Below are 22,651 nucleotides of genomic sequence, written 5' to 3'. Positions count from 1 at the left end.
GCCCCTCCCAGGGGCGGTTTGGTTGGAGTGTGGTCTGCCTGGATCTGAGGCGGTCTGCTTGATTTTTGGACCGCCCCAGATCCAGGCGGTTGGAGCATTTTAAAAAAAAAAAGGATTATGGGATTATTTTTAAAATTTTGTTTTTTTTGAAGGGTATTAATAAAAATGGCCGGAAATTATCCTATCCGTTTAATTCGGATCACGGATTATTCGGCTCTATTTTCAGCCCTTGACATAATACATATTGAATTCAACAAAACAATGTGAGAATAAACATAAAAATAATAAATTATTTAATTAATTTGTTTGTTTCTAAGATAGTTAATAGTTAATTTATGATACAATGAAAAATCAGAAATTATTTAAAGATACCGGTCACTGGGAAGAATTACAAATTAATTTACCTAATGATATCCATATATTAATTTTTTTAATAAGAAAAATAATTTGTTAAATAATAAGTTAATTTTGTTACCATATCCGAATTATATCCGTATCCGTATCCATATCTATTTTGTTAAATATCCAATCCGTATCCGTATCCGTTTATTATCCGATCCGTATACATATCTGAAAAATAGAAACATATATGGATATAATTTTACCACTATCCGACCCGTTTGCACCTCTATAATGTTAGGTCCGCCAATGACTAGGGGATTTGGAAGCCATGGATTGTTTACTGGCTTGGGTGATACATGGGACAAAGTTTTGATTTTTAATCTTGGGAAACAATTACATTTTTTACCGGTTGCATTATTTAATTACGAGGATAAAATAGAAATTCCACAAATTTTAAATAATTTTTAAAAGAAAGGACCACAGATTGAGAAAATTTGTGGATTTTCAAAATTTTGAGGGGGTAAATATGATTGTAAATTTTAGAAGGAAAAATGAGTAATCTCGATTTTTTAGGGGTATACATGAAATTTTCCCTTATTTTATTTTGTTTTTGAGGGGTATACATGAAATTTGCAAAGTTCCTCTCTGCAAATTTCTCCATTCTGTTTCCTCACTCAAAAGCCCTCTCCCTCCCTCCTTAGCAAGTCTTCCTCTTTGGCCACTCTTTCAAGCGGCGGGGCCACCGGATCGGCGCCTCTGTTGCCCGTTTTTTTTATTTTTGATTGAAGTGTTGATTGATTTGGGCAGTTCCTTTTGGTGCTCTTGCTAGAGAAGGTAGCAGAGGTGAACTCTCAGAATTAGTGTGGTGAGATTTTTTTATGCAATTGATCATTTTTTTATGAAGCCTTTATCTGACTTTGATTAACTAGATAGGGTTCAATTTGGCAATCAACCTCAGTGAGGTTTCTTTTAGTTCACACAATGTTAATTAATTTTAACCTATTTTATCTGCATCAATTCTTAAGATATATAGCATGGCAAGGCCAATTTGCATCAACTGTTGGGTTACTAATGGTTCAATTGAATTAAATTTCTTGCTCATATCTGTCTGATTTTGACGAGGATTACAATTGAATTAGTTGTAGGCTGCATCCATTAATCAAGCACGGGGTCTCCGTTCTAAGAGATGAAAATACCCCGTCTTCTATCTTTAGTAAGTTGACTTTGGTTTCCTCAAGTATTTACACATTCTTAGTGTCAAATTGGAAATTAGCCAATTGGGGAATTTAATTTAGCATTATCTGACATTGATATCTTTTTCATAATATTTTAGTTAATGCAGGAAGTGTCATGGCAGAGTTTGAAAGTTTGCTCAAAGCAACCAGGAGTTGGTACTTTTATGTTAAAATTTTTAGTGGTCTATATTATATTGTTTGTGCATACTCAGGAATAAAAAGGTTTCTCAGAGTTTTCTTAGTCCAGCGATTTTTGAATGTGTGCAATGCTCAACAGCGACTAAGCATTTGTTGAACTAAAGCATAATATGTTAGCCAATGGAATACTGGCATCTATGGGTCTGTATGTACAAGAAGAGTTAGGTTATGGTACTATCCATAGCGCATATTGGTCCATGCTATGGATCAATAGCTTCATTTTCAATGTCCAAAAATGAATCTAAACCGTTCAACATGATCTCCATAGAAAAATATACTTGTATATCCAATTTTACAGTTTTTTTAGAATATTTTTACTATTTTTTTTTATATAGATAGAAATTCACTTGATCTAAAGATTCTAGACCGTTCAAAATTAGTGATTAGAAGATCTAAAAGATATAAAATTTAGTATGCAAGTACATTTTCATATAGAAATAGCTTTGAACGGTTGAGAACAACTACTTGAACTTTGAAAATGAAAATATTGATCTTTATTATGGACCAATCTGTGCTATGCATAGTACCATAGCCTCACTCGTACCAGAATGTAACACCAACCCTTTATTCTTACTGTTTTCTCAGTACAGTATTTGAAATGTACATTTCCTCAGGTTAAGTTCTATTAATTGTCTTAAACAGCTGAGGAGGATCCGGAGGAGGATCTAGAGGTACACCTCGGCCAGCTCAAGAGATTTTCATTGTTGGAGTTACAAGTCGCAACTGATAATTTTAGCAATGGAAACCTCCTTGGCATTGGTGGTTTTGGAAAGGTACATCAAGCCTGAAAACTTTACATTCCTTTAAACCGGGACCCACTTAAGTTTGACCTGATCCAAACCCTAGTGGTTTAAATCTGAAGAATCTTGATACATAACCTCAATATTGACCTCAATTGAAATACTTGATTGCAACCTTGAAGTATTTCTATGGACAGTTATCAAGAGTGAGGCTATGTTACTTTGAAAAGTGCGGATTGGCCAGTACTATGGATTAATATCTCTGTTTTTGAAGTTCAAATAGTCAATCTGAACCGCTCAACATGATATCTATATGAAAATGTAGTTGGAGACCGGATTTTACTTTTTTTAGAAACTTTTGCTATTTTTTAGATAGGTTGAAAATCACTATTTGCAGATCATGCAGAATTTTTAATTAGGTGATTTTCTACTTTAAAAAATAGTTAATAAATTCTAATAAATGCAAAATTTGATCTCCAAGTATATTTCAAATGAAGATCATGTTAAATGGTTCAAATCGACCGTTTGGAATTTGGAAAAGATATGGATCCATAGTATGAATCTGTGTGCGCTTTGCAAAGTAGCATAGCCTCACTCCAACTATCAATATGCACCTGAAATATAAGAAACTTGCATCAACTAAAACTGTCAATTAAAAATCCAAATTGAATGGACTGAACAATTAGTAATCACCCAATCTGACCCAAGCTTAACCTGATCAGCTGATCTGATACCTCTAATTTTTTAGCACCAGAAAAATTTGCCATTATGCGTTGATGCCTGTGAAACCCTAAATTTGGTACTTAGACCAGGTGTACAAGGGAAGGTTAGTAGATGGGTCTATGGTGGCAGTAAAACGACACAAGGAGGAGCGGAGCACAAGCCGTGAACTCCAGTTCCAGGCAGAATTGGAGGTCAGTATGGCAGTGCACCGCAATCTCTTGAGATTACGCGGGTTTTGCATGACCCCAACTGAACGGTTTCTAGTTTATCCCTATATGGCCAATGGAAGTGTGGCGTCTTGCTTAAGAGGTATTATTGCCCCTAATAAGTATAGTACTCATCTACAGCTTGTTTGGTTCAATTTCAATATTTTGAGTAGTCATGGTTCAAATGAATTTGTATCCTCTGAGTTAGCTCAAATTTTGAGCTTTGATCCGGACCGTCTGATTTAAATCCGCATGAATATTGAAGCCCTGTGCATTACAGGAGTTCGCCGGACTGGCCTGGATTTTGATCGGGCGGTCCGGAGCTAAAATCAAAATTTGAGTTAACTCAGAGGATGCGGACTTGGTTTAAATGGGGTTTATAAACCTAAATTCTGAAGCTCAATATTGCCTACATTGTTAGTTTGATCGGCTTATTACAAAGACAAGCTAGTTAATGTTGCAATATGTGCACTTAAATTAATTGTGTTCTCTAATAGGAACGTCTCTGTAATGTTTTTTAATTATAGAAGTAATATTAAAATAATATTGGTTCTAATCGGATTATATTTGGTGGAAACAACCAAAAAAAATTTGATCCCTTCCAAAGGAACCGAATTTTTTTTGGGGGTACCTCTGAAGGCCTGCTAATAATTTTTCGGTTTGGTAAAAAAAAATTCTCAAGGGAATGAAAAAAAAATTCAGTCCCTTTAGAAGGGACCAAAATTTTTTTTTTTTCAGTTCTTTCTTCCGAATCAACTTACCCATCTAATCCAACTAGAACCTAATTTATTTTAATATTATTTCTATAAATAAAAAATTCTGCTTTTTCTGTCACAACAAGCTCTATAACTACTGGCACCTATAACTGGTACAGCATCGCACATTAGCTCTGAAATAACGTCTCAGATGTGCCATTTTACGAATTACGTATACAACCCGAACTTATGCGTTACATTCGTGTTGTAGTTAGTGTGTACAGACTTCTGACAAGGCTCTAATCTCGTCATTTGTAAATTTTTCATAGAGCGAGTTGAGAATGTGTCACCACTTAGTTGGCTGAAGCGCAGAAGAATCGCACTGGGGGCCGCGCAGGGGCTGTTGTACCTACACCATTGCGACCCCAAAATCATCCACCGGAATGTAAAAGCGACAAACATTTTACTAGACGAAGATTTTGAGGCGGTGGTTGGAGATTTCGAGCTTGCAATGTTGATGGATTCCAAAGACACGCATGTTACTACGGATGTGTGGGGGACCTTCGGGCATATGGCTCCAGAGTATGCGTTGACCGGGAAATTGTCAGAGAAAACAGATGTTTTTGGTTACGGGATTATGTTGTTCGAGCTTATTACAGGGCGACGAGCGTATGATTGTGCCAGGCTGCCGAATGATGATGACGTGACGAATGCTAATTATGTGTTGCTGCTTGATTGGGTACATGAATGTTTTGAATAATCAACCATCATAAAAATGTGTTAGAAAAATCGAAAAATTCTGCATTTCCCCCCTTTTTTTGGATGAATTTCATATACCCCTCAAAAACTTCGAAATTGCATATTTTACCCTCTAAAATTCATTATATCATATTTAGTTATTTACCCTTCTAAATTTCAAAAATTCACAAATTTACTCATTTTATTGTCTTTTATATTAAATCTCATTTCAAATTCATAATATCATATTTACCCGAAGCAGATGACGTGCTGCTGCTTGATTGGATACTATTTCAATTTCTTTTTTTGAAGGTCTACTATTTCATTTTCTTTGTTATAATTTTTAGGTGATGGTTACTGTCATCTATTCATCCATCCATTTAAGTGTATTTTATTTATAGGAATTAATATAAAATAATATAGGGTATTAGAATGATTGCCCGAACATTTTGATGCATGCATAGACAGAGTCATTAAAAAAAAGTTCGGCTCCAAATTAGCAACGGATTTGAATTTTTTTCCGATTCTAATGTTTGGATTGTTCCGATCCTATGTCAACAAGTCCAGCAACGTCTGTGACGTGTGATGAATTTAATGGATCAGAATATAAAATTTGGCTCCATAGAATGGAGGGGCATTGCTTTTACGGTTCCGTCAATGGCATCAAAAACCTAGTGTACTCATTCTAATGCTATATACTATTCTAATAGTTTATATAAATAAAAAAAAAATTGTCCATTCAACCATCCTGGATCAATCATCCTAAATTCCATGTAATGCATGCACATCATGAATAATCACCATCATGAAAATGTGTTAGAGCTCGCAAAAAATTTGAATATTTTTTAGTTTCAAGAAATATATATATATATTAAATCATGCTGACTTGTCTACAAATAGGTCAAAGGGCTTTTAAGGGAGAAAAAACTCGACATCATAATTGACCCCAACCTGAGAAACAACTTCATAGAGATCGAGGTAGAGTCATTGATCCAAGTTGCCTTGCTGTGCACTCAAGACTCTCCAATGGGGAGGCCCAAGATGTCAGAAGTAGTACGGATGCTTGAAGGAGACGGCCTTGCTGAGAGATGGGAAGAGTGGCAAAAGATGGATGTGGTACGAATCCAAGCTGATTATATGTACATCGACTCAGACTAATAACCTTGCTGCCATTGAATTGTCTCGACCCAGGTGATCTAGTATGAGTGAGGCGTTGGTAATCGACCCGTATTATGGATCTATATCTCTATTTTTAAAGTTTATATAGTTGATCCAAATAGCTAAATACGATGTCTATATTATAATGAACTTGTAGACCAAATTTTATATTTTTATAAAAAAATTTACAATTTGTTTAGATAAGTAAAAAATCAATGAGTTTTTTACATTCTTCTGTGCACAAAAGGTGATCTAGTTTTTCTAATTATCACAATTGAATTTTTAGTGCTGATAAGATAATATTTTTTTTGGTGATGATTCAATGATAATATAATAATTTGACAATATTGTAATCTAATTCAATATACCCAGCCTGCCTCAATTACAGAATGCACCAAATAACCAGCCCAACAAGGACAGTCGACAAGATCCAACACAGGCCCAACCGCACCAAATAACCAGGCCCACAAGACCCAACATAGGCTCACCACTTTTATCGTTTTAAGGAGAAAATTGTTATTTAGCTAGGATGGTTTGTGAATTTTTAAGGAGAAATTCATTTATGATTCAAAAATTCACCAAAATTGTCAAAAAAAAAAAATAATCGAATATGACTTCTCCTTGCATTACACGTATGAAAATAGAAGCCTCTGTTTCTCTCTTTTAATTACATGTCAGACATATAACTTTCAGAAAAATGTACATAAAAATATTATGGTTAACCTTACATGACATGACAATAATACAAATATAATAATCCAACATTTAACTGCTATACTACACATGTATATTGTATACTTCTAGAACTTACCCTAAGAAAAAGTTTATATACTAAATTTCCCATTGCCCTAGAACTTCTAGAAGCCTCTGTTCCTCTCTTTTTATATGGACATCATATTTAGCTGTTAGAGTCCATATTTAGCTGTTTGGATCCATAATATTGGTCGATTACCATAGCCTCACTCAAATACTACTTGATCAATTGGGTTGAGACAATTCAATGGCAGCAAGGTTATTAGTCTGAGTCGATGAACACCTCCCCCTGTTGGGCTACTAAATCATTTTGGATTTGTACCACCTCCCCCTTTTGCCACTCTTCCCATCTCTCTGCGAGGCCATCTCCTTCGAGCATCCGTACCACTTGTGACATCTTGGGCCTCTCCAGTGGAAAGGCTTGAGTGCACAGCAAGGCAACTTGGATCAATGACTCTACCTCGATCTCTATCAAGTCGTTTCTCAGGTCGGGGTCAATTATGATGTCGAGTTTTTTCTCCCTTAAAAGCCCTTCGACCTATTTATAGACAAGCCAGCATGCTTTAATGAATATTTCTTGAAACTAAAAAATATTCAAATTTTTTGCGATCTCTCTAACACATTTTTATGATGGTTGATTTTTCAAAATGTGCTTGCATTACTGGGAATTTAGGATGATCAATCAATGATGGTTGAATGGATGGAATGAATAGATGACAATAATTGTCGCATAAAAATTAGAACGTAACAAACAGTGATGACAATAATTGTCGCATAAAAATTAGAACAGAACATACAGTGATGACAATAATTGTCGCATAAAAATTAGAACAGAACAGATCAATGATGCAAAGTGCATATTGGTCCGTACTATGCATATTTAAGAAAATAGTAAAAAATTCTAAAAGATATAAAATTTAGTTTGCAAGTACATTTTCATATTGAAATCATGTTAAATGGTTTCAATCAACTATCTGAACTTTGAAAAAATAAAATATTGATTTATAGTACAGACCAATCTGCAATATGCATAGTACCAACTGCCATTACCTCACTCTTTATCTCTTGGCTCTAGAAAATATGAAAAAAAAATTGATGACTTTACTAACACATTTTTAGGATGGCTGATTATTCAAAATAAGCATGCATTGCCCAAGGAATTTAGGGAAATAATCGTCACATAAAAATTAAAACAAAACAAATAAAACAGTACCCAATCAAGCAGCAGCAGGTCATCATCATTCGCCAGCCTGGCAAGATCAAACGCCCGTTGCCCCGTAATAAGCTCTAACAACATAATCCCGTAGGCAAAAACATCTGTTTTCTCAGAGGATTTCCCGGTCAACGCATACTCCGGAGCAATATGCCCCCAGGTCCCACACACATCCGTAGTAACATACGTGTCTTTGTAATCCATCAACATTGCAAGCTCAAAATCTCCGACCACCGCCTCGAAATCTTCGTCTAGTAAAATGTTCGCTGCTTTTACATCCCGGTGGATGATTTTGGGGTCGCAATGGTGGTGTAGGTATGACAGCCCCCGCGCGACCCCCAATGCGATTCTTCCGCGCTTCGGCCAACTAAGTAGTGGCACATTCTCAACTCGCTCTATGAAAAATTTACAAATGACGAGATTAGAGCCTTGTCAGAAGTTTGTGCACACTAACTACTACATGTGATGCTGAACCAGTTATAGGTGCTAGTAGGGATAGAGCTTGTTGTGTCACAAAAAGCAAAGAAAAAATTATTTCTTAGAAATAATATTAAAATAATAAAGGTTCTAGTTGAATTACAAGGGTATTTTGATTCGGTAGAGAGAACTGAAAAAATATTTTGGTCCCTTCTAAAGGAACCGAATATTTTTTTTTCAGTCCCTTTGGAATTTTTTTTTAAACCAACCTAAAAATTATTAGCAGGCCTATCTAAAGCTACCCTAAAAAAAAATCGTTTCCATTAGAAGGGACCAAAAATAATTTTTGGTTCTTTCCACCGAATATAAATACCCTTTAAATCCGTTTAGAACCTTATATTATTTTCATATTATTTCTATAAATAAAAAATATGGCACATATTGCAACAGAAACTAGCTTGTTTTGGTAAGCCGTTCAAGCTAACAATGTAGGAAATATTGAGCTTCAGAATTTGGATTTATAAACCTCATTTAAACCATGTCACATGAGAATTCGGGCCAATCTGGCCAATCCGGCCAATGCCTGTAATGCTTGGGGCTTTAATATTCATGTGGATTTTAACCAGACGGTCCGGATCTAAGCTCAAAATTTGAGTTACCTCAGAAGATATGAATTGATCATTTGAACCATGACTACTCAAAATATTGAAACTGAACCAAACAAGCTGGAGATGAGTACCACAATTATTAAGGGTAGAGCCAATCTTTCAAGCTGTGGTGATCAAATGTGAATGGGGATTAAATCATAGAAAATTTTCATGATGCATATAAGGGTCAATTTTAGTGTACTCCATAGCAATTTGTTCTAATACATGATATACAATTTTTTTTAAAATGAATGTGCATCCGCCTCTCATAATTGTGGTCCCAATTTGCGAGCAATAATACCTCTTAAGCAAGACGCCACACTTCCATTGGTCATATAGGGATAAACTAGCAACCGTTTGGTTGGGGTCATGCAAAACCCACGTAATCTCAAGAGGTTGCGGTGCACTGCCATACTGACCTCCAATGCCATCTGGAACTCGAGTTCACTGCGGGCGTTGCACACCTCCTCTTGTTTTACTGCCACCAGAGACCCATCTGCTAATTTTCCTTTGTACACCTGGTGTAAGTACCAAATTTAGGGTTTCGAAGGCATAATGCCGACATTTTTTTTTTAAAATGTCCAAACAGTCAATTCGAACCGTCCAACATGATGTTCATATGACATGTACTTGGAGATTAATTTTACATTTATAAAAGAATTTTTTACTATTTTTTAAAGTAGAAAATCACATAATTTTAAAATTCTACACCATCCAAAAGTAGTGATTTTCAACCTATCTAAAAAATAGCAAAAGTTTCTAAAAAAAGTAAAATCCGGTCTCCAACTACATTTTCATATAGATATCATGTTGAGCGGTTCAGATTGACTATTTGAACTTCAAAAACAGAGATATTAATCCATAGTACTGGCCAATCCGCACTTTTCAAAGTAACATAGCCTCACTCTTGATAACTGTCCATAGAAATACTTCAAGGTTGCAATCAAGTATTTCAATTGAGGTCAATATTGAGGTTATGTATCAAGATTCTTCAGATTTAAACCACTAGGGTTTGGATCAGGTCAAACTTAAGTGGGTCCCGGTTTAAAGGAATGTAAAGTTTTCATGCTTGATGTACCTTTCCAAAACCACCAATGCCAAGGAGGTTTCCATTGCTAAAATTATCAGTTGCGACTTGTAACTCCAACAATGAAAATCTCTTGAGCTGGCCGAGGTGCACCTCTAGATCCTCCTCCGGATCCTCCTCAGCTGTTTAAGACAATTAATAGAACTTAACCTGAGGAAATGTACATTTCAAATACTGTACTGAGAAAACAGTAAGAATAAAGGGTTGGTGTTACATTCTGGTACGAGTGAGGCTATGGTACTATGCATAGCACAGATTGGTCCGTAATAAAGATCAATATTTTCATTTTCAAAGTTCAAGTAGTTGTTCTCAACCGTTCAAAGCTATTTCTATATGAAAATGTACTTGCATACTAAATTTTATATCTTTTAGATCTTCTAATCACTAATTTTGAACGGTCTAGAATCTTTAGATCAAGTGAATTTCTATCTATATAAAAAAAAATAGTAAAAATATTCTAAAAAAACTGTAAAATTGGATATACAAGTATATTTTTCTATGGAGATCATGTTGAACGGTTTAGATTCATTTTTGGACATTGAAAATGAAGCTATTGATCCATAGCATGGACCAATATGCGCTATGGATAGTACCATAACCTAACTCTTCTTGTACATACAGACCCATAGATGCCAGTATTCCATTGGCTAACATATTATGCTTTAGTTCAACAAATGCTTAGTCGCTGTTGAGCATTGCACACATTCAAAAATCGCTGGACTAAGAAAACTCTGAGAAACCTTTTTATTCCTGAGTATGCACAAACAATATAATATAGACCACTAAAAATTTTAACATAAAAGTACCAACTCCTGGTTGCTTTGAGCAAACTTTCAAACTCTGCCATGACACTTCCTGCATTAACTAAAATATTATGAAAAAGATATCAATGTCAGATAATGCTAAATTAAATTCCCCAATTGGCTAATTTCCAATTTGACACTAAGAATGTGTAAATACTTGAGGAAACCAAAGTCAACTTACTAAAGATAGAAGACGGGGTATTTTCATCTCTTAGAACGGAGACCCCGTGCTTGATTAATGGATGCAGCCTACAACTAATTCAATTGTAATCCTCGTCAAAATCAGACAGATATGAGCAAGAAATTTAATTCAATTGAACCATTAGTAACCCAACAGTTGATGCAAATTGGCCTTGCCATGCTATATATCTTAAGAATTGATGCAGATAAAATAGGTTAAAATTAATTAACATTGTGTGAACTAAAAGAAACCTCACTGAGGTTGATTGCCAAATTGACCCCTATCTAGTTAATCAAAGTCAGATAAAGGCTTCATAAAAAAATGATCAATTGCATAAAAAAATCTCACCACACTAATTCTGAGAGTTCACCTCTGCTACCTTCTCTAGCAAGAGCACCAAAAGGAACTGACCAAATCAAATGAACACTTCAATAAAATAAAATAAATGGGGCAACATAGAAGGCAGTGATTTTGTTGCCAAGCCAAAAAGAGAAAGAATGACACAATTGATCACACGTGGCAGTGCCAGAGGCGCCGTTCTTCTGGAAAGAGCAGTCAAGGAGGAAGACTTGCCGAGGAGGGAGGAAGAGGGCTTTGAGTGACGAAACAGAATGGAGAAATTTGCAGAGAGAAACTTTGCATTATATGAATAAGGAAACAAAATAAAATAAGGGAAATTTCATGTATACCCCTGAAAAACCGAGATTACCTATTTTTCCTTCTAAAATTTACAATATCATATTTACCCCGTCAAAAGTTTGAAAATTCACAAATCTTTTAAAAATTATTTAAAATTTGTGGAATTTCCATTTTATCCTCATAATTAAATAATGCAACCGGTAAAAAATGTAATTGTTTCCCAAATTTCAAAATCAAAACTTTGTCCCATGTATCACCCAAGCCAGTAAACAATCCATGACTTTCAAATCCCCTAGTTATTGGCGGACCTAACAGAGGTGCAAACGGATCGGATACGGATCAGATAGTGATAAAATTATATACGTATCTGTATACGAATTGGATAATAAATAGATACGGGTACGGATTGGATATTTAACATAACATATATGGATATAATTCGGATATGGTAACAAAATTAACTTATTATTTAACAAATTATTTTTCTTATTAAAAAAATGAAAACAATTTAATATATGGATATCATTAGGTAAATTAATTTGTAATTCTTCCCCAGTGACCGGTATCTTTGAATAATTCCTGATTTTTCATTGTATCATAAATTAATTTAGTTCAACGTAGAACTATTAACTATCTTAGAAACCAACAAATAAATTAAATAATTTATTATTTTTATGTTTATTCCCACATGTTTTGTTGAATTCAATATGTATCATGTGAGTGAGTCTGTCTCTGTTTCATTTCCCAAAAAAAAAAAATTAATGTGATAAAGTAGTTGTTCGGTGAAGACGGAGAGATTCAATTCATAGCGGTTTTTCGGATATCTAAAAATTTGAAATATATTTGATTCCAAAATTAAAATTGTATCCGTATTTCAATCCATATAAATTATATCTGTATCTGTATTGCAACTATCCGTATTCGAATATTTGAAATCTGCTCCACTGCCATTTGATTTATTTCAATATTTGTATGTTTGCTTTAATATTCATTCGTACTCGCTTTAATATTTGTGCAGATTAAGTGCACACAGATTTTAATGCATATCAGATAGCAGTGGAGCCCATCGAATTCAAAAGTGAATGTGATATCCATCGAAAATATTTTTTTTCTCATAATATAAATTTTAGAAAGGAAAAAAATATATATATTGCGAGAACTTGATTTCTATCAAGTACTAGTCAAAACCAAGATTGTAGGGTTAACAAGACCAAACAATCTAAACCAGTTAACATTCTCTTTATATTAAAAATGTCATTTTACATTTTTATTATACTTTAATTATTTTTTTAGATAAAAAAAATAAGAAAAATTGTGAGATTGCCACTTCAAAATTGGAAATATAGAAATACGTATTTAAAACAGAATTTTTCAGATTATTTTTAATAAAAAAAAGTATAAAAATTATATCAGAATGACAATCTCACAATTTAAGAGGTTTTGTAGTGGCAATTTTACAATTTTAAAGTTTATAGTGGCAATCTCACAATTTCAAAATTTTGTAGTGGCAATCTCACAGTTTTCCCTTAATAACTTGATTTGAAAATTTTGAATCATCAAAAACCAGTGATTTTCTACCTATTTAATTTTTTTTTAAGAAGATTTAAAAAGTATAAAATTTGAATTACAAGTACGTTTTTATAAAAATATCAGGTTTAACTGTTGAAGTTAATTATAATTTTGTTGCATAACGTGTATGATTAATTTATTAAGTAGAGATGGACCCTACAGTCACATGTCCGAAAAGACATTATATTATAATAATGTAGCAGTAGAGTGGACCCCACAGACATATGGAGATCAATTATTGAAGACAAGAAGCCCACTCGGAATTATTGATGAACATTTTCATGCTTCAGAGGCTAAGGTCTTGTTCGGTTGCACTAGTGGGAATAGGAATGGGTACGGGAATCCAAAATTTTGAATTGAAAATTACTGTTTACGTGGGAAAAAAAAAATTCAATTTGAGTGAATTTTTATTTCCTCACGTGAAAAATAAATTTTAGTTTACAGCCGAACAGGCCCTAAGCTAACAAGGAGGCTGATATCCACCCATTTTTTATCCCAATTTGTCACTTTTTAGTGCCCTCACATAACTTTTTTTATTTCTTTTTTTTTCAGTACTGTATTTCGATTGTTACTGTAGCAATCACAACTATTACCACATTAATTACAACACTGCGATACAGTTTACTCAATATTTGCGATACAGTTTACTCAATATTTTTATTTAGAATTAAGAATTATTGAACCTGTGTTGTGTAAATATCCAGTCCACATTGTCTGCATTAATTCAAAAGAGTATCTTTTGAGTTAATGCATCTTGGTATTGTAAATGGAGCTCATTCGGCTCTCATCTAAAATATAGGGGTTTTTAATATTAGTACGGTTTTAATTGACACGAATCTTCAAATTAATCGGACGGTCTAGATAAATTAACTCAAAAAATTTCTTTTTGAGTTAACGCAGAGAAAATGAATTCGTAAATATCGATTGCTCTGAACATTTCGAATTGTATGAAAATACAATTCTCTTAATTTGAGAGGCAAACAGTCTCATAAAGACATTAGACATGTATCTCCCAACAAAAGAAAAAACGATCTGGATCTGTTGACCATCTTCTAGTCCCAAATTAAAGTCACTTTCTTTTTTGCATCTTACAGAGCAAATTAAGAGAGAGAAAGAGAGCTAGAGAGGGAGGTTGCAATAGAACAAGATGACTCAGGCAATCGTGTCCGCTGTGGTAAAGAAGTTAGCAGATCTAGTCATCGACGAATTCCGCTTACAGATTGGATTAGGCCGCAAAGTCAATGAGGTGAAGCTTCAACTGAGTCAGATGCAGTGCTTTCTGAAGGATGCTGACTCAAAGAAGAAGAGAGGTGATGAGAGGATCAAGGGATGGGTGCACGATGTGAGGAATGTCGCATATGAGACCGAGGATGCGATCGACACATTCCTTGTTGAAGCCAACCCACGAAAGCTCGGTTTCATCCCGAATGGGCTAGCTCGTCGCACTCTTAGTGAGAAGCTTTCTAGGATCCAAGCCAAACTTCGCATAATCTCCGAAGGTAGAACTACTTTTGGAATAAAAGATCTTAGTGAAAATGGAGGTCACTCTGAAAGCCTTTTCCAAACACAACCTTCTTTTAAACGTCGTGTGCTCCCTGATGTCGATAATAGCGAAGTTATTGGTTTTGAGGCTGAAAAGAGAGAAATAATCAATTTGTTAATGTTGCACGGGAGGAGCGACCAAAGCCGGCGTGTGATTTCCATAGTCGGACCTGGTGGGCTTGGCAAGACCACCCTTGCTCAGAAGGTGTATACTAGTTCAACTGTAAGGAATCATTTTGATTCTTGCTTATGGATAACTGTCTCCCAAAATTTTAATCTCCTTGATGTATTAAAGAAAATACGCATGAAACTTGCAAATTCTACAGAGTTGAAAGGGGAAAGCCAAGAAGATCAGATTGTATTTCTATTAGGAGAAGTCAACGCATTATTGAAAAACAAGAATTACCTAATTGTCTTAGATGATGTGTGGAGCGAAAAAGTCTTTACCCAGCTAGAGACTGGCCTCGTCAATGTTGGGAACGGGATCCGGGTGCTAATGACAAGCCGTTTCTTTAATGTAGCAAATTGCGCAGATTCTAGTGGTGTGTATCCTCTTCGGTTTCTCAGCGAAGGAGAAAGCTTAAGGCTTTTGCTAAAGAAGGCACTTCTGAGCAGCGATCCCTCGCCAAAGTGTCCAGACGAACTGTCGGATCTCGCTAGAAAGCTAGTTAAGAGATGCGATGGCTTGCCTTTGGCACTCATTGTGTTGGGTGGCCTCTTGTCAAGTAAACCTCCTATGCCCCGAGAATGGTCTAGAGTGCTCCAGATGTTGGATTGGCATGTCCTTGGCGACGGAGAATGCATGAGAATTCTAGCCACCAGCTATGATGATCTGTTGTATCTTCACAAATCATGCTTCCGGTAAATTTATATTTTTTTTTTAACTTAAAAATACTAAATTGTTTAATTAAAGATTAATTTTTTTAGGTAAAAAATTGAATAATATATCTACACAAACAGTCATGTAAGTACCTTGGCTATTTCTCTGAGGCCAGTTTATATCCACCCCTTACAGGCTCAGGAAATTGTTTAGGAAGAGAGGTCATGATTTCTTACTAATTAATAATCAATTCTTGTTCTTGATACTTTTTTTTTTGGCATATGTTTCAGGTACTTAGCATGCTTTCCGGAGGACTATGAAATTCAAGCGGAACCCCTCATGAATATGTGGATCGCTGAAGGCTTAATAGATGTAAGAAATGGAATGCAATTAGAGGGTTGTGCCGAAGATTATTTGGAGGAGTTAGTGCAAAGGTACTATTGTCATCAATATAGGAATATTATAACATAATACATCTCTAATAACCCCCTGAATTTTGAATTTTATTTGTGTCCCCCCCTCCGGAATTTTATTTGATCCTCTGAAACTCTAATTTGTAATTTTGGTTAAATTGAGAGTTAAAATTAGAATTAACTCCTTAGATTCTGATTGGGAATTAAGATTAGAAGTTAAAGTATTGATCATAAGTTAGAGCATTGTTTTTTATTTAGTACATGATTAGCTAATGGGTTTGAATCCAATTCGCTATTTTCTTGCCCCCCGGCGAATTTCGTGGATCCGCCCCTGTTTAGATATCTCGGCTGTTAGAATGGTCCACTGCAACTTGTAGTTTGGACTATTAGTATGTCATAAATATATGAATATTACCGCCAGTTCCCACTAAAAAATTAATGTGTATAAAATTCCTTTCTCCTTTTACATCTATTTTTGTATTGGAACTTTGAAGTGTGTTGCGAAATTTCATATTTCTATGTTAATTAACAATTGAGTTATACAAACTTTTTTGTTGATTTCTGAAAGACTGAAACGGTTTGTTATAGTAAATGGTTATGTACAGCTAATCTGTTAGTATGAAAAACATATCATTCAAATGCATAAGAAATTATTTTACCTCAAAATGAAAAAAAAAATTAAACATAAATTGTTGGAAATAGCTAAATTAAATGTGTTATTTGAAATCGATAGTTAAATAGGTATTTGTTGCAATTTAAGAATTTTGGGTCGAGTTGTAAAATTTCTTAAGTTGAAACTTTATCACAACTCAAGAGTGCAGAAGCATTTGGCAGCATTACCCCATAACTTTTATGAATTAAATTAATGTGTAGATTGTAATAATTTATTTTACCTTGTCTTCATAACAACTTTTACCATGGAAGTAACCAAAGCAGAGCCTCTGTTACAGATGTTCTATTAAACATAAAAAATAGGATTCTTAAAAAAAAGGAAGATTGTTTCTGTTGTTTGCATAATTTACCTTACTCTGTTACTCAAAGTTTTGTAGCTGCAACTTGATTGGCAATTTACAATTTACAGTGTGCTAACATAAGAAAACATATTTTTATTTTATTTTCCTTTTTTTTTTAATCCATTTCTTTTGTACAATTAAACACACAGATGTTTGGTTCAAGTTGTTGAGAGATCTCCTGATGGTGCTATCAAGTCCATCCGGGTTCACGATCTTTTGCGTGAAGTTGCATTGAGTGAAGCCAAAGAAAATGATTTCCTTTACATCTGGAAGGAAGAACATGTAGAGCAGGATGTAAGCATGACACGGCGAGTGGCATTTCACAAAGGGATCGATGCGAGTAACGACAATGATGATCCAGGTGCCTCTACCAAGATTTCAAATATCAAAATGCCCAAACTTCGAACATTCTTGTATTTAGACCAATGCAACGACATCATAGGTAGTAGATTTCTTTTGCTCAGAGTCTTGGAACTAAGAAACACAAAAAGTTTCAAAGACCTACCAACGGATTTGAAAAAAATGATCCACTTGAGATACTTGGGTTTGGAAGGGACTCAGGTATTTGTAATCCCGTCATGGATTGGTCATTTGCAAAATCTCCAAACCTTTGATATAAGTCATACAGTGATCCAAGAGTTACCAGAAAGTTTCTGGAAAATCACTAGTTTGAGGCATGTTCATTACTCTTCAATCTCTTCTTATGTGGATCAATTCTATTGTCCATTGGTGGGACCACCATCAACTGCAAACTTAGTGAACCTAAGAAGCCTTGGAAGTTTCCAAGTTCCAATATCATGGAAGAAAAGCTTCCCTTATCTCATTGGTGTTCGTAAGTTGAACCTACACTGTAAGGACAGGAATGATGGCATGCTGATGCATGACCTCATATCCAAGTTGAAGAACCTCCTCTCAGTGAGATTTGATAACTTTTATCCTCCAAGAAAGATGATTGATTTCAGCACCTCACCGAGTTACGAAAACATACACACCATGTGTCTCTCTGGGAATGCAACTGTTGGAATTGCTGAATTGCCAGCAAACCTAACCAAGCTAACACTTTTCTCCTTTGTTTTGAATGGTGATCCAATGCCCAAACTTGAGAAATTGCGTAGTTTGAAGTGTCTGGACCTGAACTTCATTACCATTATGGCGGATACCATAGTTTGCACGTATGGAGGTTTCCCCCGACTTCAAAGTCTGAAACTCAATCATGTCCAGAAAATAATGGAATGGAAGGTAGATTACGGAGCATTGCCTGTGCTCAACTACCTTCTTATTAAATCCTGCAATGATTTACGTGCTCTTCCTGACCTACAGTGTGTGACCACCCTACAGGAGCTGAAGATAGACCCAGAACTCCAGTCAAAAATTAAGAACAAGTCAGGGGAGGAATGGCAAAAAGTCAAACATATACCAACCATTATTTAAACCCAATGATTATTTGAGACATCACATGGTTGAATTGCCGACTCGTTGTGGAGATATGTATTTTCTTATGAAGGTTTAATTGTTATAGTTTATGTTTTCTTTTATGAAAATATAATTAATTGGCACTTCACATGGTTGCATGGGTTTGCAATATTGTTAGTAATCTTATTTAATTAGTGTTGTAAATATCATTAATTTTAGCAGATGTATAGATTAATATTTGTAATAAAATCGTGCTGTCATTTTCTAGGCTGGTACCTTTTAGCTAGCTTAGCTTATGCAAATTTTGTTGGTCTTTCGTGTCCGAATAGAGAGCGGAATTTCTCACTTTTATTAGTCATGTCAAGGATTTGAAACTAATGACTTCACTTAGAGCATCTGAGCATGTACATTGGAATTTATTTTCCAATTGCTAATCTGATGTGGCATTTCTATTTTAATTCCTTGGATATACGGTAATTGCAAAATTAGAAAGTTTTCCTTACAACTAATTGCCACGCTGGCGAAATAGTTCATTATCATTCATTGAAACTTCTTTGTTGTCCTTCATCTCTCTCTCTCTTCCCTAATTTCTTGTGCGAGTTTTAGAAGCTTTGTCCTTCATTCTTTCCCGTTGCGATTCCCGACAATTTACTATGACAATATAAAAATGAGTACAAGAGTAACGGAGGTAGGCATTCTTCCCTAAATTGTCATTAATAGCTGTGCTTGTCCAAGGAACTCACACTACTAGAATATGAGTTTTTTGCATGCACTAGTTTTTTGCAAGTTAAGAATGGTTCATGTAAAGGAAATGACATTTTTGGATTTCTCAAACTTGTTGCAAGAGTACTCTCATGTAACTTGTATCGCATGAAAATGTGTAATGTGCAATCATGTAACTGTTTTCTATCTCCCCTTATAAATACATTATGAAAGTTAGATATTATAATTAATTGAAGGTCCATACAATAACTCAACCCAATGCCCATGCAAATACTTAACTCCATGCGCATGTAAATACTTAACCACCTATTTATATTATATTTTATTGAAAGTCTATGTAAATACTCTATTAACATGCGCATGTAAATAATCTGGCATGTCGAATTTCATTAATTGTATGGACTTTCCCTTGCAATCGTTTAGTTCATGGAGACAAATGCATTTCTATTTATTTAATATTTCCTTTTAAATGAAGAATTTAAATCACAACAACATGAATAATGACAGTATATAAAAAAGCTCATTCAATTTATAACATTTAATTTCAAAGTGTACATAAACATAAAATAAAAACCATATATTAAAATCAACAGAAATATTCATATTATTTTGTTTGATATTACAAATATTGCATGTATGAGGTGGATTCTTATACAAAATAGTTTAAATCCACGAAATAAAAACTACTTACAATCATGTCCATAAATATCAAACTTGTTTCTTTACACACAATAAGTAGAATGCTCCAACTACTTTATCATTTGCAACCACCACCGAAATTATACAAACTGCCACTCTAAATACAAAAAAAATTCACAACAGAAACAACAAAATAGAAATGAACCCATAACCATGCTCGAAATACCAATCCACTTCAGAAAATTCATGCACACCACACGCCTCACCTCTGCTAGGTCCCCACCTGGCACTACAGTTGAGGCTTGGTAGTTTATGCCGCACTTGAAGCTGGTGGGGCAACTTTTAATTAGAAAGTTTCAGAACAACATGTTAGAAATTTTGTAGGATTTAGTCCAAATAGGAGCATAAAATATATTGGTTAAGACTATTAACAGGTACCTTATTTGTATCATGGTACTATGTTGCTACAAATTATGAAATTACTTGAATCCGCTTACCAACCAATTCATAGCCTGAGCATGACAAATTAAAGAAGGTAAAGTGCATGGCTTAAAACCAACCATACACGTTCAAATGAATGAGAAACATACAAAACCTTCAACAGAATTAAACTAATATGTGAAAGTTTTTTCATAAATGTGAGCCAAAGGAGACATTCCAATTATAACTATTCTTCATCAGTAATTTAGTTATTCAACATAACCCAAGTCAGTTTACTAACCAGTAACTTAATTTTCTCAAGGAATCAGAATAGTATTTGACACACATAGAAAACAATTTTTTTCATACCAGTCAACAAATTGAACGGTCTTCTTGGTTCTAATACTCGCAACAGAAGTGTTGGCATCCTGGAAAGTTACTGGGCCAGCGTGAAAGTTATTAGTGGCATCTTCCTTGTCAGAAATAAGCTGCTCAGGTTGAAACAGCTAGCGGTAGTCCCGTGTTCTCACTTCGTCTATCACTGCACATGATTAATTTTAGAATTTCCTTTGTTTTAAGTTATAACTGCAGAAGGGGCTGATAGTGCCATGTACATTTTTTTTAAGTAAATTTTTTTTAATTATAAGAATAGGTCCAGAAAACAATTTTTTCAGAAAGAACATAAAAAGTAGAGTGTTACACCTTATACTTCATCTTGTCATTTTTCTGCACCAAATAAAAAAGTAATTATAATGATATAATGTGAGGAGAGAGACCAGTTTCACCTCTCCAGTCAGATCTATGTTTTGTAATCAACGGGCTTGAGAAGGAGGAAGCACAACTTGTCTAAGAAAAAATATAAAAAATAAATTCTAAAATTAATAATGTGGTAGATGGCGCATCAGCTACAGCAAGATACTGGTACGGTACCAGTACTGAGATGATATCAGTACTTAGATGGTCAAGGCTGGTACGGTACCAGTAGTTCTGGGTTCATAAGATTAGAAGGGGCTTGAAACATGCCATTACAGAGGGGATCAAGTTACACAATCATGGATCAAATAAACAAACAGATATCAGAGGGGCTCATCCCACATGCCATTACAAGGCATAAAGAAAAAAAAAATCTGAGATTTGACACGCTACCAGGAAATGCACTGATTCGTGCTTTGGCGAGGGTGGGTCGGTACCAAGGCAGGACTACATCGAGCAGCATTTTAGAACTTGGGGGCACGTGTCCTCTTCATACCATTTCTCCCATACATGTTGTGGAGCTTTGTGAGAATTACTGAATTCATGGAACCATAAAATTTAGTATAATACAAACAATCAGAATATTGAAGTAAAAAATGGGCAAGAAACCTTCATACAGAGAGAACTTCTTTGAAGCAAATTGTCAAACAGGTGGTGGGTTTCAATTATTAGTTCACCTTTCTGGTCATAAGATTACATGTGTAAACATAATTGAGTCTTAAAACACCATATCCATCAAACTAAAACACCAATTTTTTTTCACAACTTTTACCGGTCAACCTTTTAATCCAGCTTGATTTAAAAGCAAAAGGCGAACCAAAAAAGAGATCGTAAGATAAGCAAACTTAACTTTTAAATTCGCAATTCCAAGCAAAGAAAAACAGCACGCATGCACACTTCCGGTGGGAGTTGACTGGATGGGGTGGGATCGGGATAGAGGACGCCGGAGAAAAGCGATCGGGGTTGGCGTTGGAGAAGAAGCGCTGGAGGTTTCTGCTTTTGGTGGGGTTTTAGTGGGAAATGAAAAGTATGGTACTTAGTAAATTTTCTATATAGACAGTATAATGGAGGAAAAATTTTCATTAAGAAACGAATTTACTAGGAGAGAATGCAGGAGGAATGACTAGGAATGTAGGATACAGAGAGGAGAAAAGAAATTCGAAAAAGTGGATCCCACTTGTCTGCGACACAATTTTGTTGAATGGAGATATCCATTAATTAATGTATGTACTACAAATATTATGAAAAAATAAAAATAAATACTTTCTAATTTTTTATAGTTTTTATAGCCAAAAATCATAATTATAAATGTCAATTTTAGTTTATTTAGATTTAAATTTATCTAGGAAAAATAATTCTTGCGAAAATTTAAGAGAAAAGTCAAAATTTTGGAAGTCATAGTTTTGAAAGTCAAAATAATTTTATAGAGTAAAAAAAAAATTAGGATGAATATTATTCAAGTATTTTTGGAAAAAAATCGATTTTTTATGAATTAAATGTGTATAGGCTAAACCCTAAACCTCCTATTTTTTTCATTTCTCGTGCTCTCTTCAGCACCTCTCTCTTAAAAA

The 22,651-nt window shown here is 34.6% G+C and overlaps 1 protein-coding gene, 1 long non-coding RNA gene and 2 pseudogenes across 5 annotated transcripts; 2 read left to right on the top strand and 2 right to left on the bottom strand.

The window, feature by feature from the left end:
• Positions 1–998: 998 nt before the first annotated feature.
• On the top strand, positions 999–6,213 carry LOC144560128 (LRR receptor kinase SERK2-like; annotated as a pseudogene). Its single transcript, XR_013513332.1, has 7 exons — positions 999–1,207; positions 1,488–1,555; positions 1,685–1,733; positions 2,418–2,548; positions 3,328–3,547; positions 4,469–4,878; positions 5,778–6,213. The product of XR_013513332.1 is annotated as an LRR receptor kinase SERK2-like (transcript).
• Positions 6,214–6,998: 785 nt separating this feature from the next.
• Positions 6,999–11,846, bottom strand: LOC144560127 (LRR receptor kinase SERK2-like; annotated as a pseudogene). The gene is made up of 7 exons (XR_013513331.1): positions 11,485–11,846; positions 11,137–11,204; positions 10,959–11,016; positions 10,144–10,274; positions 9,367–9,583; positions 8,002–8,396; positions 6,999–7,326 (listed from the first exon to the last, which is right to left on the bottom strand). The product of XR_013513331.1 is annotated as an LRR receptor kinase SERK2-like (transcript).
• Positions 11,847–14,406: 2,560 nt separating this feature from the next.
• Positions 14,407–18,812, top strand: LOC144560125 (putative disease resistance RPP13-like protein 3). Its single transcript, XM_078309283.1, has 3 exons — positions 14,407–15,747; positions 15,997–16,140; positions 17,282–18,812. The coding sequence occupies exons 1-3, from the start codon at positions 14,492–14,494 to the stop codon at positions 18,561–18,563; spliced, it is 2,682 nt and encodes an 893-aa protein (XP_078165409.1). The 5' UTR covers positions 14,407–14,491; the 3' UTR covers positions 18,564–18,812.
• Positions 18,813–19,830: 1,018 nt separating this feature from the next.
• Positions 19,831–22,174, bottom strand: LOC144560787 (uncharacterized). 2 transcript variants are annotated; one of them, XR_013513486.1, is made up of 5 exons: positions 21,931–22,174; positions 21,474–21,615; positions 21,113–21,173; positions 20,697–20,868; positions 19,831–20,246 (listed from the first exon to the last, which is right to left on the bottom strand). It is a non-coding gene; the product is annotated as an uncharacterized LOC144560787 (long non-coding RNA). The 2 variants fall into 2 exon arrangements; XR_013513485.1 differs by having other exon boundaries at positions 21,474–22,174.
• Between the last annotated feature and the right edge of the window lie 477 nt (positions 22,175–22,651).

This window comes from Carex rostrata, chromosome 10 (genome assembly GCF_964058835.1).
Source record: "Carex rostrata chromosome 10, lpCarRost1.2, whole genome shotgun sequence".
Taxonomy (NCBI): domain Eukaryota; kingdom Viridiplantae; phylum Streptophyta; class Magnoliopsida; order Poales; family Cyperaceae; genus Carex; species Carex rostrata.
The sequence above is the reverse complement of the archived record's forward strand: the minus strand, read 5'-3'. Positions and strand labels throughout refer to the sequence as shown.